Source organism: Xiphophorus hellerii, chromosome 3 (genome assembly GCF_003331165.1).
Source record: "Xiphophorus hellerii strain 12219 chromosome 3, Xiphophorus_hellerii-4.1, whole genome shotgun sequence".
Taxonomy (NCBI): Eukaryota; Metazoa; Chordata; class Actinopteri; order Cyprinodontiformes; family Poeciliidae; genus Xiphophorus; species Xiphophorus hellerii.
In genome coordinates this window covers 9,977,394-9,993,719 of record NC_045674.1, presented here as the reverse complement: position 1 = coordinate 9,993,719, position 16,326 = coordinate 9,977,394, and the positions used below count along the sequence as shown (strand labels likewise).

General features: G+C 34.8%; 1 protein-coding gene across 1 annotated transcript; it reads left to right on the top strand.

Moving 5' to 3' along the window:
• The first annotated feature begins 6,954 nt into the window (after window positions 1–6,954).
• Window positions 6,955–15,884, top strand: ifnlr1 (interferon lambda receptor 1). Its single transcript, XM_032559191.1, has 8 exons — window positions 6,955–7,065; window positions 7,222–7,264; window positions 8,078–8,204; window positions 9,857–10,026; window positions 10,118–10,290; window positions 11,245–11,386; window positions 12,312–12,442; window positions 12,688–15,884. Exons 2-8 carry the CDS (start codon window positions 7,225–7,227, stop codon window positions 13,423–13,425), a joined length of 1,521 nt encoding a protein of 506 aa, XP_032415082.1. The 5' UTR covers window positions 6,955–7,065; window positions 7,222–7,224; the 3' UTR covers window positions 13,426–15,884.
• The last annotated feature ends 442 nt before the right edge of the window (window positions 15,885–16,326 follow it).

The window sequence follows — 16,326 nt, the reverse complement described above, 5'->3', positions numbered from 1 at the left end:
TACTACTTTCACTTATATTTTAATACTTGTTTCATCACAATAAATTGTTTCAGCCCTAACATTGTAAATGTTGGATTTAAGGTTTTATTGCACCTGTCATGTGATAAACGGATTTGGAAACCTTTAAAACAGGGGTCTCAAATGCCAGTCCTCGAGGGCTGCTGTCCTACAGTTTTTAGATGTGCCACAGGTACAAAACACTGGAATGAAATGGCTTAATTACCTCCTCCTTGTGTAGATCAGTTCTCCCAGCCTTGCTAATGACCTAATTATTCTATTCAGGTGTGGTGCAGCAGAGGCACATCTTAAAGTTGAAGGACTGCGGCCCTCGAGGACTGGAGTTTGAGACCTCTGCTTTAAAACATTGAAACTTGTTAACTTGTGAAATTAGAAGTTGCAAATTGCTTATTTTTTAAGTGTGTTTATCTCTAGTGTTTAATAGCAGAAGGGGCTGTGGGGGCTTTTAGGTTAATAACCCAAACCTAGCAGAGCAAAAATTCCTTGTGCAAAGTTAACTTTTTCCATCCTATACATATAAATTGGAAGATTAATAGTTTCACTTGCTGCCAAACAAACATTTCTGAAGAGTTTAAAAATAAAGGAAATGAAAAACTTTAAACTGCATTTACATTTGAATGGGAATCAAAGGCACAAAAGATGCATTAGGGATATGGCTGTATTTAGTTTAAAAGGCAGGTTCAACACACAAAAAAAACCCTTAAAATACACATCTTGACTAAATTTTAAGTTAATAACCAAAGTGATTTCAAAAACAAAGAAGGCAAAGCAGAGGTTATACAGTTGTCTTTATTTTTTATCTCAACTTCTGGCAATCAAAGAAAATTTGCAATTTAATTAGAAAGAGATGAAGCAAACATCAACCAACATGCTTTAGTTGATAGATTTTATGTAAGCTTGCAGAAGCAACCACATTTAAACATTTCATTGATGTACTCCTTTCTCATCCATCTATTCATGTTGCACCATCAGCCCTCCTTGTGACTTTTGAGCACAAAACAACTCCACCTCCTGTGGAAATTCTAATAGTCTGATGTTAATTGATGACTTGATTTAATGTCATGGCATGCACAAAGCAAATCACGTTAGCAATGAAATCAAGGGTTTTAGCCTCTAGACACGTTGTAGATGAATTTTACATAAAAAGTATTTCCCATCAATCTTTGAAAAGGGCAAATTTCAAACATCACCATGTGGCCACAGGTAACATGTTGTTGAGCAGAATTAATCTACATTTTAACATCGTTGTTCAAATGCTTTATTTGCTCATTCTTATAAACATTTTGCACTATTTAAATTGTTTCCACATGTGCCTCATACACTGAGAGTTTGAATGTCAGACAGAAGAAAATTATACTCTTTTTCCCCAAAGCAGATGATTTAAATCATAACCAGTTTTTAAGATGAGGTTTTCTGTATAAAAGACATTTATAAGCAGCTGAGTCATCACACATATTTACATAGATTTGAATTCCCTTTACTGTATTTTGAAGGATGATGAGTTTCTCCTGTGGATAGTCGGTCATCTCCGTCCTCGTTCAGTCGGTGTGTAATCTATGTAGCTCATCTGTTTGCTCCTTCATCTGCAACCTGCCTCTTAGCAATTACTTCTTTTAAAACGCTGCCTTATCATATTTGTTCTTGCTGTCTGCAGAACATCTTAGTCAAATATGCATGGATTCCTAGAGACTGTGGCCAATTTCACTTTTGGTTTTGAGCACAAAACGTTAATAGAAAATTATACATGGTAGCAAAAAACAAAAAGATCAAGTGAAACTCGGGTGTTTTATTGCACACGATTAATCTGGGTAAAATCAATGTGGCATGATTCAATGCAAATAATCGTGCTGCTAGTGTTGTTTGGTTTCTCTTGTGAAAGAGGAGCTTGAGTATATTCATAACTAGGATCTTGCGAATATTTTAAAAAAGCAACAAAAAACCCAAATGAGTAAGCAGAAATGTAATTTTAATATTACAATCAGATATTCCATTTATTAGAGATTGCAAAACATCTAATACATTCTAATACTTTCAGTCTAAACGACAAGAAAATGCTTCACAACAATGGGCTCATAACAATGAGATGAGACAAATTCAGTATTTGGAAAAACTAGGAATCCTCATTTTTCTTTTCCATAAAGATTTTACCAATTAAACTTTGAAAGAACTTGACTAATGTATACATTTCGATTTTCTTTCTTGTCAAAAGGTGGCCCAAAAGTAAAAGGAAAATGTTCCTTTTGGGTCTTAAAAACTATAACAAAGGGTTTAAGGTTTTAAGGAACCTCAGTGTACATTCATCAGCTTTATGTTTGTATTGTCAATGTTCTCATTCTTGCATGGAACAGTGAGTCCTGTTCCAAGCAGAACAGGACTTACTGTTCTGCATGTGTTAGGTGTTTATTTGCAGCCACACAACTGACTTAAATGAGTGGGTGATTAACAGGCCTCTGCAGCACTTGAAGACATGCAGCGGAGGTAATGCAATCATTTTAATTAGGTGTACTGGAGCAGAGATGTGATGCATTTAAAATACAAAAATCAGCTAGCCCTAAGGATCAGGATTGAGCACTAATGATCTAGTCTGTTGAAATGTCTACAAGACTCAAATCATACTGCTTAAAAAAGGATGGGTATGTAAACTTTTGAACCTAAAGAAACTTTTCCTTATTATTTTTCTGCCATTTAACAAATAGCCATAATTTTGATAAGAATTAACCGAACACAAACATTTAATTTTATTTAAATGTCAGACAGTAAGAAGAATGTTTGTCTTTTTGTACAATATATGTAAACATTTGATTTCAAGCCTGGCAAAGCCTTGAAATTCTCTAAATGAATCTTGAGATTGTTGCACTGTCAAAGTATTTGTAACAGTGTAATGAAGAGCAATCATTCAAACCAGGTGCCATTTTAATGCCTTCATGCTAACTGAGATGGATCATATTTCAGACAGAAGACACAGCTTCCTTTCACTTTGATGGAGAGCAAGAATATGTCTTGTTCATCCTATGTTCACTGAGTTAGATCAAAGATTTTCCATTTTCTTTTCATTTCAAAAAGGTTGGCGAAGTCAGAGATGCAAGATAGATTTGATTTGCTGTGGCAGAGCAAAGGACAGTTAATTGATGACAACGATTCACCGAAGCACAAGAGTCCACAGAAATATCTCCTGTGTGTGTGACCAAAGAATCACAGCGGACGCCCCTCTCAGGGCTGTCTTTACTATGAATCACTTTTGCAAAGAAGAAAAAAGTTGCTGTGGTCAGAAGAGTGCCCAAGTGTACAGAAAACTGAAGATGTCATAGATTGTCAGTTTTCTTGCATTTTTAAGTGGCTTTGAAGTGTAAATGGAGCAGAGAGAAGACAGAAGATGTGGCTTTGATGCCAATCTTTAACAAAACAACAGAAATGTCCCTCTCTCTGTACTACTACCTTATCTGCTTTTGACCATGGTTGCTTTATGACAGCTTACACCTTTTTGTCCCTTTAACGACAGTGTTGTAAAGCATTTCTCCCCAGTTTTTGAGAGGTTTTGGTTTTTTGTCACTTAAATGTTTTAAACATACCTATTTAATCAGGTATTGGATATCCCCACCATGCATCCAAATGAGCACACCAGTCTGTAATATGATAAGGCAGGCTGCTTTTTCCAACTAAAAAATGAGAATATAAATGTTGAAAACTGCTTAAGTACAAAATGGTGACCTGAAAAAATTATTAGCGGCCTGCTGATATGAAACCCAAAATGAAATGCTAAATGAAACCCAAATATTTAAAACAAAATATACATAGCTGAAAGTCTTCATGAGCTTCTTTGCTAGCTTTTGGTACTTCCTCTGTATTTCATAACAGTCCATGTTATAAAACCTGTTAATTCTTCAATAGGATTAGATTTTCTTTAAGATGTTTAAAGGGAAAAAAATATGGATATTAGCAGCTTTGATCTAAAATATAAACCTGAGATCTCCTTCAAGTCTGATGTTTGCGTTTTGTAGAATCAGCAAGTCAAAAAAGTTTTACAATCCTACAAGCTCTTCCAGAGCCTGTTTTACTTTAGCAAAGTTAAGAGTAGAATATCCGAGTGGTTTACAATGCAGGTAACACCTTTATCATTTATATGACAGGTGATATATTGCAAATAACAGTGGTTACACAAGAGTAGTCAAACACAGACATAATTAAAATTAACTATCAGAGCAAATCCCAGGCATGTTGTCCATAATAACGCGGCTGTGACCATAACCCACAGAGAACAGCTAATGAATGGCACATTGTGTACATAAAGATCAAGCAATGCCAATAGCTTGAATTATTGCAAGACGGTCCTCGCTTCAGTAGATTACAATATGATTTTCCTTATGTTACCTTAAATCAAATTACAAAAAAGAAAAGTAATCCAAAACATTAAAACAAATTATGCTTATGTAAAGAATTTTTTAGCTGAAACTGTGATAATTTAATCCATGCTATTCTTGATGCAGTTACAAAATAAATCTAGATCTATGTCTAAAGTATTCCTTTAAACACATACTGCAAGTTTAATACAGTTCCAAGAGGAAAAGAAAGAGAAAACAAGTAGGAACACATGGAAAGTAACATTGTACCACAATATGATTATAGATCAAAACAGCAAACAAATAAACTAATAAAGTTGCTTGAAAAGCTTCTAATAGGTCTGCAAAGAAAAACGATATACTTGACTTCTCATTCCTGGAGAAAATTTCAAAACATTCTTTCACCAGCTCTTTTCCAAACAACTTTATGAAGCATTCCAAACAGCAGCTGGATTGACCACAATACTGTAAATTAAACATAGGAGATACAGAAAAGCCTAAACATAAAAGGTGATAAAACACCCAAGAATACATTTACAAAAAGTAGAATTCAATACAAATGGTATCAGAAGTAGGTAAAAATGAGTCCAATGTCAATAACTCACGCTGGGTAAAAAGTCATAGGAGTGGCATGGAAGATAGTTTTTAAATTAGATTTAAAAATGTTATGATAAGGTTGCAGGTTAATGTCTATTGACTAAGCATTCCATTGCATTCTGCAGCTGGAAGATAAAATCTTCATCTGCTGACCTGAGAGCATATATGGGTGTAGGAGTTCTGCGAGGAAACGTCTTAAAATACTTAAAAATTGTTAAGACTTACAATGGTACAGACATAAAAAGTGAATCAGTGAAGGGTAGCACAAATTGAAGGACTCTGCTCTTGTTCACGTATGCCTTTCATCTTGTACAAGATCTGAGCAAAGAACAGAAGGCCAATTCTAAAAAAGGGGGCCATTACACTAAACAAGACATGAGGTTATAAAGGCATGGGCTTCTCTTTCAAGATTTCTTTTAGACAAATCAGGCTTCATCTCAACTGCTTCAGTTGAAAACACAGGGCATGTTTGCCTTACTTTCAAGTTTAAGGGATCCATTTTTACACCCAATTTTGAATTAATACTCAATAAGAAATGCCAGAAAGGAAAGGTTGACAAAAGTGTTCCTTTCTGTGCGCTTCAGTCTAAATAACATAAGTCCAGACTGTCTTTAAGATATTAAAGATTCAATACCATGCATTTCCTCGTATGAAGAAGGGAGTCAAGGAGAGTCTGGACAGAGTAGTTGCCAATATGATTCAGTTGGAAAAATATTTTTGACAGATGTCAATCTAAAAAAGGCAATGCCATGCTTTTAGTAAATGGTACCAAATGGCATGAGAAAAAAAAGGTAATTTATAAAAGGATGAGACTGACAAGGTAGACTTGTGGATCCCCCAAAGCGAGGTCAGGAGAGGTGGAGACAACAAAATTAAAAGGTAGATCCTAACACACTGGAAAGCTCAACATTTGATACCTAATGGTTGCTCAAAGCTAGAGATGATGATCTCATAATCTAAAGCATTGAAATCCACTGCTAAGTACAGCAGCACTGTACTTAACCAACTGCTGATACCAATTGTATGTCAATTAAGCCACAGAGAATTAGTATTGTTGCATTAACCTCTGTCCTGAATACATAAGGTGGTATGATCAAGTTTGTTTCATGGTTGCTAGGAGGAGAAGCAACCGTTTTAAATAGTTTCTCACACTTTTTACTCCACAATGATGAATTCCATATAGCTTAAAATTGCCTTACTGTCTTTTTCAGACAGATGGCAAGACTTGCTACTGTTATATTACTTATTTTGTCTTTCCTTCTTGGTGTTGTATGACTACATACCTGATACATTGAATCATTACTGTCAAAACCTCTGCTTGTATGTTTATTGTCTGTTTCATAATTGGTTACTGTATTATTCTGTACAGTGTAAAGCACTTTGAACTGCCTTGCTATGTAATGAGCTATGCAAATTACTCAACTTCTATAAAGCTGATCACGAACACACAGTAGAATATCAAGTGCTGTTTTCTTCCTTAACCTTTTAGATCTCACAAAATAAGTTCCTTTTACAGTTTGGCTTAGATTTTACTCGATAACAGGTAAAACACTGAGTCTTATTGTTCCTCTAAAGTTGGATTTACTTTTGCTTTAAATTGGTAAACAGAATTCAAATAGGTGGCAAAATATTCTTTTACTATGGCTTTATATAAATAATCTGCATTCAACCTGCAGTAAACAATCCAGTGACTGAAGTAAAGACTTGTTGATAATTCAGACAAAAAATAAACCAAAGATGTCTTTGAAATGAAGAGAAATTCACTACTTAAGAATGCTATTCTTAGAACAAATTCTATTCTTGCCACTTGCAATTTGGTGTCTTTGGTCTTTCCTATTTTAGTTTCAAGGTGTGATCATTTCCAGTAAACGGAAAAAAAACTGAAAGAACCTGATATACTTCCACGGCGGGAGGAGGAGACTCACGGTAAATTGGAAGCACAGTATGAATGGGAAGTTAGCATTCTGAGGAGAAGAGACACATGGGTGGTGCTCATAATAAGCAGAAAAACAGGAACTAAGTGATAACATGTAACAAAGTACACCTGCACACCTGAGCAAAGCCACTCCTTGTCCAGAGTGGTTCAGAGATGGTTGATTAGCCGAAGAAAGAGGTTGGTCTAAAAAGGACTGCCGAGGATTTTAATTTTGTTTGGGATAATCTTTTTTGAAGACTGTAATTCAATGTATTTAAATATACATATAATTCGGAATTCCATCCACAGCAGCAAAACAAAAATTTTTTCTCCTGTTTATATGCACTCCTGAAGAAAATGTGGCCTAGGAACATAGTGGTCCTTCTGTTCTGCTATGGTGAGTAAAACCAGCTGGGACAGATTTGTCCTTTTTTAATTTGAAGATGTTTAGATGTAGATGTTTAACTCAATGAACTATTCATTTAGGTAATACTATTAAAAGCAAATAATTACAACCATCAACACATGAAAAAAAATCTCTATCACTCATTAATAATGAAGGAAAGTCTAAGAACTCCATCACAGGAAATGCTGGTTTATTTTAATGTTAATTCAAGACTGTATCACTTTTAAGTACACTTCTTTAAGTACAATGTTTTAACAAACATATAGTTATGTTTAAGTTTTTTGACCGTCACAAGTGTTATTATCTCTACCATCTCCGGGTTAGTAAATGAACTCAATAAAAAAATGACATCATTAAAGTAACTTTCTATGTAGATAATTCAGAGCAACAAAAAGTATGATGTCCCGCCATTTTCTAAAGCCCGTCTTGAAATATTAGAAATGCATTGTTAAAAAGTAGGTTGCAGGCAGGATTAAGAAAGAGCAGTTTTGAGTTTCAGCTATTAGAGACAAAGTCCAACTCCAACAATACTTTCTGTGACGCCCTGAATCCAGGGTGTAATATCACACTGGGCTCTGAGTCACGCACACCTATTGCTCAAGATAAAAATGTGTTTGAAAGTAAAAATTTTATTTACTGCATATAATAAATTGGCATCACATTTGAAGACTAAAAGCATTTTAAAATGCCTAAAACTTGTTTTGACACCTTTTCTAAAATGATTGGAACATTTGTTGAATATACTAAAACAATAAACAAACCAAGTAAACAAGCAGGAATACATTTTCTCCCTTTCTCCAACAGCAAGTCTCTCAACTGGAAGTGGCCGTGTGTATTTCACCTCCAAAAACTTTTACAACGTTCTTCACTGGGATCCTGTGAAGTCAGCTCTTCCAGGCCAAAAGGTTCTCTATAGCGTGCAGTACTGGAGGTAAGATCAGAGTATTGAATGTTAATTAATTGTCATTAATCTAAAGTCTCCGAAGATGCCATTTTCACCTAATCTCCAGATGGCGATACACAAAAAAGTCCAGCACAGACTTCCAAAACTGTTTAGACAACATAGTCACATCTAAATGTTTAAATCTCTGTTTTTATTCAGCTAAACACTAAAAGCTATACCTGTCAGGTCTCCTGTTTTGGCCAGGAATCTACTGTATTTTACCCCACTTTCCTGCCATGCTCCAGTGTTAGAATTTTCCCATATTCTAACGTAATTACAACTCCATTCTTATGGTTGTCAATCCTGAATGAAACGTGATAGATTTAGCTGATCATAAGCTCAGCAAATATGAGAAAATGGTTGTTCAAATTTCAAGGACATTTTTGTGCTTTTTGCATAAATTAGCAGTTAACTGCTAATTCCAATGAACTATTTTGTAACTCAAAACTAAGATTACCCCTACTCACTATTCAAACGTACTCCACTTTAAAGCCAATAAAGGTCAACACCTTGAATAAACCTAGTCTATTAAACCATTCTCAACTACACAGCTGCAAGTTTTGAAATTTAATTAAGGTTGTGTCCAAGTGCCATCCATGGTATAGATAACTATCAGTATTGAGTAACTGACCTCATTGGTCTTAGATTTTTTTCCTGAGCAAATACAGCACAAAACAGTAGATTATCCTTATTCTTTTTAGTGTAGACTTTTCTCTATTACTTATCTCGCGTATACGGATAAAAAGATCTGTATTTGAAAATGCATATTTGTTCAAATTGTTATGCAGCCACGTTGAGTGTGAAACAGTTTAAAAATTAAGCATATAATCATATTTTAAAAAGCTATACATAGCTGAATACAGGATGCTTTTTCTATTTATTTACATGTCTGCTTTTAAAGCAGAGCTCAGTAAATAGGGTATGGCTATTAATTTTAAGCTTCAATTCTTTTACTATTGGGCTCAAACTAAAAATGTTATTTCGACTAATTACTAACGGTAACAGCTAATTACAACCTCAGAAAGGCACTCGTGTTAAAGTCATGATGTATGATTTTATACCTTCAGACAGATGTGGCCCACTGAACATCTACAATGCTAAAATGCTCATGGAATTTTCAAAGCAAATATGTATTTACTTTGAAAATACTCCTTAAATTGAATTGCAATCACTACAATAATATTTAGTGATATTATTGTCACTAAACAACAATATTGTTTAGTGACAATAATATCACTAAATAATATTGAAATCAAAAGGAAATCCTTTTGATTTCCTTTTGTAAATCAAAAGGATGCTTATTGTAATGTTTGGTAGGCTCTTATAAATTAAGTACCATATATTCATGCTCTCCCTATGACCAATAGCCCATTTTTGGCCAATTAAATGAACTTTTGCACTATTGGCGTAGTGCCTATGCCTGAAAAAGAATTTAATGGCTAAATTGAAGGAAAGAAGGAAGAATATATTCCTTATATTATGCAGTGACACCTTGCTTGCAACAATACAAGCTCTGGATGAGGATGTACAAACTTAACCTTAAATTTGTCTATAAGATTTAAGTGGTTTAGTAGCTACACAATTAATACGGTTGTGAATTTCCTAAAGACTGACTATATTGTCTATTGAACTGATTACAGGGGTGATGATCAGAACTACTTGATAAAAGATGAGTGTCAAAACATCACCAGCCTGTCATGTGACCTAACTGCAGAAACCCCATCAGTGTATGACGTTTACTACAGAGCTAAAGTAATGGTTAACGGGAGCTGTCATGACATCACCACCTTCTTTAAGCCCTTGAGAGACAGTAAGACTCTCCACACACATTTTCTGATGTACTTTATCACAGATGTATTCTCATATGACATTCACTTATTGCTTTAATTTTCTGTTTGTAGCTGTCCTTGGTCCACCACTTTTGTCTATTCGCACAGCAGCATCCACCCTGCATGTCAACGTCACTGTGCCAAAGGGGCCAAATGGAGACTCCATTACAGATATCATCACCTCCACCAAAAAAGCTGTACTGGAGTACACCTTAAAAATAACCCATCCACAGTGGGCTGCACAGGTTTGTTGACATTAACGAACATCATGAACACATGTTTATCTTGTATTAGAAAACATTTTGCATTAAATATATTATTGAAACTGGATAAAATACTATGGTAAAAAGCAGGCATAAATATATTTTTTATTTTAAACAGGAATGTCTCATTGGCATAAAAATCGCTACACTTCTGGGGATTCTGGTTAAAATTAGACATTTCATACACAAGCTACTAAAGAAAAAGATGGGGGGAAAAAACTATAGCACAAAACAAAATACTTAATTTAAGAAGGAACAGTGTTCAGCTAAATCTTTAAATCTTAAGTTAATAAGAATTGCAAATTAAACTAAATTAAATAGACCATAATTAAGCATGTTCTGGAGATCATTTCAACATAAGAAGCATTAGTTTGAAAAGCAGTCTTGCTCAAAGCTAAATGTGCTAGTGATAAGTTTGACCTTTGAGCAACATCCATCTTCAGCTCTAAAACTGTACATAGGGTCGACTGTTATCATTTAGTTCTCCCAGTTAGACTGTATAAAATTGGTTTTCTGAAGTTGATTTGTTGCAGACTTTGGAACACAATGATCTACAAACAGATGGATAGAAGCAGATCGGTTTTGTTTTTCATAACAGGAAGTATGCCATTTGCAGTGGTGTCAGTTATTGTGCTATGGTCTTGTCTAATTCCAAACAGTGGGTAACTCAAAATATAATTTCCAAACATTTTCCTGTTCATCTATAAAGAGGCCTATTTTTTTTTTTCCTTTTCAAATTTACCCTCTTTCCAGGGTAATTACACATCTGTATAAGAGCATTTTCAGACATTATTGTACTTTACTGTCTTTGCTGCAATATTTATTTTTTAGGAAAACACTTTGGTTTTACTTTCTAAGAATGTGAGGTCAATTTGACCTATTCTACCTGCAGTGAACTAAATGTCAATTTATTCTCCTATCCTGCCATGTCTCCAGGTTGTCAAAACCAAAAATAACCACTTTGACATCAACTTAAAGTACAACCAGTCAGACTACTGCGGCCATGTGGTTTACACAGCTACTCCAGAATGGGGTCGCTCAGTCAGTGAAAATGCATCCTTCTGTGCAACTCTGCCAGGTGAGCAAAATGACTATCAAAAGTTTTATACCAGAGTTGATTGATTTTAACAATCATGATTCATATATTTTTAATTATTCAAGTAAATTAGATTTTGCTTTAAATACTTTATGTGTTTTAAGAATTTGATTGGCTGTAGCAGGAACCATTAAAACATTTACAAAAATGTGATACAACTGAAAGCAACAGTGTCACTCTGCAGCTCTGGAGTCACAGCTGCTGAAGAGATGATGCACCAATTAAGACACTTGAAGATGGTGCATTTTTCCCAAATGCTGCTTTAATCAGTTTGAGCTAATCTTCTTGAGTGATTGCAGCCACTTGGAAATAATACAGTGTTTAGTAATAGATTGCTTTAAAACCATCCTTTGCAAAACAATCTGCACTATGAACACCATTACAGCACAGAAAAAAGTCTAACCAATTAAAACTTGTTACACTGCAGTTTCAGATTGAGTTGTGGACTTACTATTGTTGACCATTTAATGAAAATAATGATTTCTTCTATAAACATTATTAACAGTACTGGGAAACTAACTTTCTACATCATTAGAGTTAAACTGAAAAAATATATTTTTTCACATTTTCAAAGATGACTTCTCATTTTATTCTAATATTTTCAAAATTCATACAAAGTCAATCCTTGCTTATTCAGAAGGGAATCCTCTGTAAGTTTCTCTGAACATTCAAAGTTATGCAAGATCCTCACAATAAAGCAATTCTCAGAAGTAAATACAGCTACCAGAACATTTTGGTGTATCTAGCAGGCGTACATTTACATTTTCCTCTAAAGATGCCTAACCATATAAGTCATAATGGAAGTTTTTCCCCCAAAAGTTTTGAAGCACCTCAGGGTGTCATAGTTTAGAGCTACATCTAAATTTCCCCATTACATGACAGTAACACAAACTCTCTCCTTCTTTAGATGATCCTCAGATACCTTTTCTGTGGCCTCTCCTGGGTGCTGCTGTTCTGGCAGTCACAGTCATAATATCAGCTGTGTGTGTGTGCAACTATGTGAAAGGTGGAGACTCAAAGATCATAATAAAGTCACTGGTAAGTCCATTCTGTCGTCATAGTCTTTCCTTGAAGCAACAAGGAAATCTTGCCTTACAGGAATATCAAGCTACAGAATGACATTACTTGAGACATTCACATACCAGTTTTATTATTTTAGTGATGTAAAAGAAAAACTGATCTGCTAAGGTGCTTTCTATTGTCAGTATCGAACATGTTAGCATTGCTCATTGTATAAATATTTATAGAAACTAACAGAGCTCTTCTAACCATCTTCAAAACAGATAATGTCCTCCCAGAAATTGAACGTTGTGGAACATCCAGATAAGAATCTCAGAATTTCTGAAGTTTCTAGCAGGGACACAAACCAAATAGTTCACAACAAAGAAAATACACCTCTAAACAGTGCTGAGAACTCTCCGTATTGCCAGCAAAACCCTGTCACAAGTGCCCAGTCTTCTGGAAGCTACGCTGCAGTTGGAGTCCAGCCCCAAGATCAAGAAAATGAAAGAAATTTTCAGCAGCGTGATACTATGCACAGACCAACAGGAAAATGTTCTTCTTCGCTGCTTTCTGTGAAAAGTAGCAAAGGAAAACCCCAGATAGGACAAGGAATTGCAAGATGGAGTAATCCCGAGCAGCAGCCACTGGTCGTACAAACTGAAAGAGACATCAACGGACAACTACAACTTGTATTTCAACTAAAGGGTAACCTTGATGAATTACAGATTAACACAGAGAGGAAGCTTTTTTTATCAGACGTAACCTGCCAGGATGGATCGTTTAACATTTTTGAAAGAGTAGACAGTTTAGATGGGAGAGATTCTGGCTGTTATGACAGCATGGTCAACACACCAACCAGCTTATACTGCAACACCAGTTACTCCTCTGAAACAACGGTTCCTGATTTTCAGCAAGAATGTCAGACCACGCTTCCTTGTAATGTCATATTTCAATCAGGGTACAAACAAAACTGGATGCCTGAAAGGCCACATGAACCCATAGACATTACAGACACTTAAACCTTTATTAGTCAAGAAAAAACACAAAGAGGACATTAGGAGACATGAAGGTCAGGTGTGAAAAGGAAATGACAAACTTTCTTACCCCACAAGAATATACAAATTCAACATTTGTCCAGTTTTTTTACTCTATAAATCCACTTCCCCAGCAATATCCATCAAGGACTGTTTTTCCCTAATCAGAGAGTGGTGGAAGAAGAAGTTGACCAGAAAAATGGGAACTAGAAGGAAAATGTAGAATTTGGGAAAAACCAGCAGATTTGTATGAAAGTACTGATGGTTTTGTTAAAATCTGTTCTGCATGTAAATTTCCACTCCTTTATGTGACAAAGGATGCAGTGTAGTGTTTCTCATTATTTTATATATTACTATTTATAACTTGTATGCCACAAATTACACAAGCAAATAATGACAACACATGTGTATGTACTATGAATGTATTAGTGTGCCATTGCCACAACTACATAGAAATGTATAGATCTGGTACATTGTGACTAATTTCCTATCTCAGATTTCTTTAAGGTTTGTTCTATTTCTGTTTTGGTAAATTCTGATTTCTCTTAAAACTATGATTAACCCAAGACCAACATTCAAAATATTTCTTATGAATTTTTATTAATTGAAAGGTAACAGACTTTTTTCAATTTGTGTCACATATCTAAAAATTCAGTAAAGTTCTCCAGGTACTTAACAGATATCTGGTATGTCATTTACTCATCTCACTGACTAATATTTTTACACAACTCAAAATGTAGTTGTGCAGTTTCACAAGAAATTTGTGACTAGATGAATAATTCATTTATTCTAACCACGCATAAGCCTCAAGTGACCTTTTTGTCCTCATGGATCATTATTTATATAATAAGGAGAGGAGAAATCACTCTGTGTGTATGAAAGAGAAGTCAGTGTTACATAGGTCTGACGGTAAACACAATTTCACCATTTTGAAACTGAGAAGACATAATTACTGAGGTAGCGTTGGGGCTGGTTTTTACCAACCCCTCGCTCCATACAGATGGTCGGGACCCTCAGCTATTGAAAGACGACTTCTTGTTGGAGGCAGTTGTGTATTCTGCTGAAGTTTTAAGTGATTAGATCTCATTTTACCCAGATGATAACATTTGACCATGATGTAAGTAATGTGCCAGAACAATCATGAAGAAAGCTACGCTATGAAGCTTACTGGAAATTGTACGCACTGTGAACAACCATCTCCCTCTGCAAAGAGAAAAGCGCTAAATATCTTACGGAGTTTCTTTTTCCGACTTTAACTGCTCAATATTTAGAAGTGTGGTCAACATGGACTTCCTCCGCTGCCATTGCCAGACTGGAACCATAGGCAGACTACAATTCTAAAACAACCCAGAAGTTCAATATTATTGTTCAAAGCTACATTTGTTTGCAGATTGGCTAGGATGAAATGCATCCTGAGAAATTGAGCTCAGTTGGAGAAATCCCAGACAGAGCACTGAAGGGAGATGAGAATCCAGTGGAATTATATTTGAAGGCAAAATAAGGCATATTTTAAGCTGACTTTACCATCTAATGTTAGTACTTACAGTAGACTCAGTTAACATTTCAAACATTAAACAGTCTCCCTACACGTGTGTTGCAAGTATTCCTCCCCCTAATTATGAACTACTCAAAATAAAGGAATTCATTTTTAATTATCTATGTTTCGTTACAAATGGAGTTCTACAAAATTTTCACTAATTTCCTAGGACATCTTTTCTATATACTGTTCTAGTTATTTATGTAATATAGTTTTCAAATACATGTCACTGACTGTTATTTTACCACAATGCGACCATCAGTCTGAAAGTATTTTGAAAACAAACCTTGCTGTGCTATTGTTTACCTAACCACAATGTAACATTCGTCAGTTAGAGACATAGGAAAACAAGTTTTCGGCTTTTTGAAGTAGATGTAAGATGAAACTATAAACTAGCACATTTTCCTCCCATCATATAGTATTATAGTATTATATTATAGATAGTATTATCTATGATGCATAGAAACTCATACCTTACTTTGTGTCTTGAAATAACAAAAATGTTTTTCAAACTTGTTCTAAATTTGTACAGATTGTTTGCTGTTCTTGTAGTGAAGGAAAAAATAACCTGTGCCACAATAAAGTAATATTAGGATGTAGTGTCATGGCGCAGTATAAGCCACACTGATAACAGCTTGGCTTTTAAAAGCTCGAGTGCAATCTTTTATGTACAGCTGTAAAGTAATAATGTGAGGTGTGTCCAGATTGATATGAGTAACTATGTACAAAACAATGAAAATGTATATCTATCGCTGTACAAAATGTCATATTGATTTCTCTTGAATGTCTGTGTTGTAAAGTGAAAATTATGAGTGTACATATATATGTGTATATTTTTAAATTAGTGAAAACTTCCTTTACATAAATGGGGTTGTCAACAGTGGAAAACAATAAAATGTGAATACTGCTTTTGGTTTCTAAGTAACAGAGGTCAAAGTATCTAGAGCATCAGGTTTGATAAGTGATCACTCTGTGCTCGGAGACATTTGTCATATCGTGAAAGGGGAGAAAAATGACAAAGAATCCAAAGTTCAGCTTGGCAGCATTTTTGCAAGAAGTGAATGTTTGCAGTCATAGTATGTTTAAGATAATGAAATATTTCTGGTTCTGTGTTTATATTTTTCCATACTACAGAATTTGTATTGAAATCAAATGTCTAACACTTTAGTCACTTTCCTTAAATGATGACTACAATAAACATGAAATGCCAAACCAGGATAATTTTCTTATTTCATTAGACTAGGTACTTTTAATAAAATAGATATACTGATAGGATATTTTCCAACTGACTTGGCGTTAATTTAAATTTGAAGCTCAATGGCTATTGTTATCTTTGCTATGCAACTGGT

Excerpts from the sequence above, each read along its gene's own strand:
- ifnlr1 (XM_032559191.1), top strand. The coding sequence starts at position 7,225 with ATGTGGCCTAGGAACATAGTGGTCCTTCTGTTCTGCTATG. Across the intron at positions 7,265-8,077 it reads GGTCCTTCTGTTCTGCTATG|CAAGTCTCTCAACTGGAAGT; the intron begins GTGAGTAAAACC and ends TTTCTCCAACAG. Across the intron at positions 11,387-12,311 it reads CTTCTGTGCAACTCTGCCAG|ATGATCCTCAGATACCTTTT; the intron begins GTGAGCAAAATG and ends CTCCTTCTTTAG.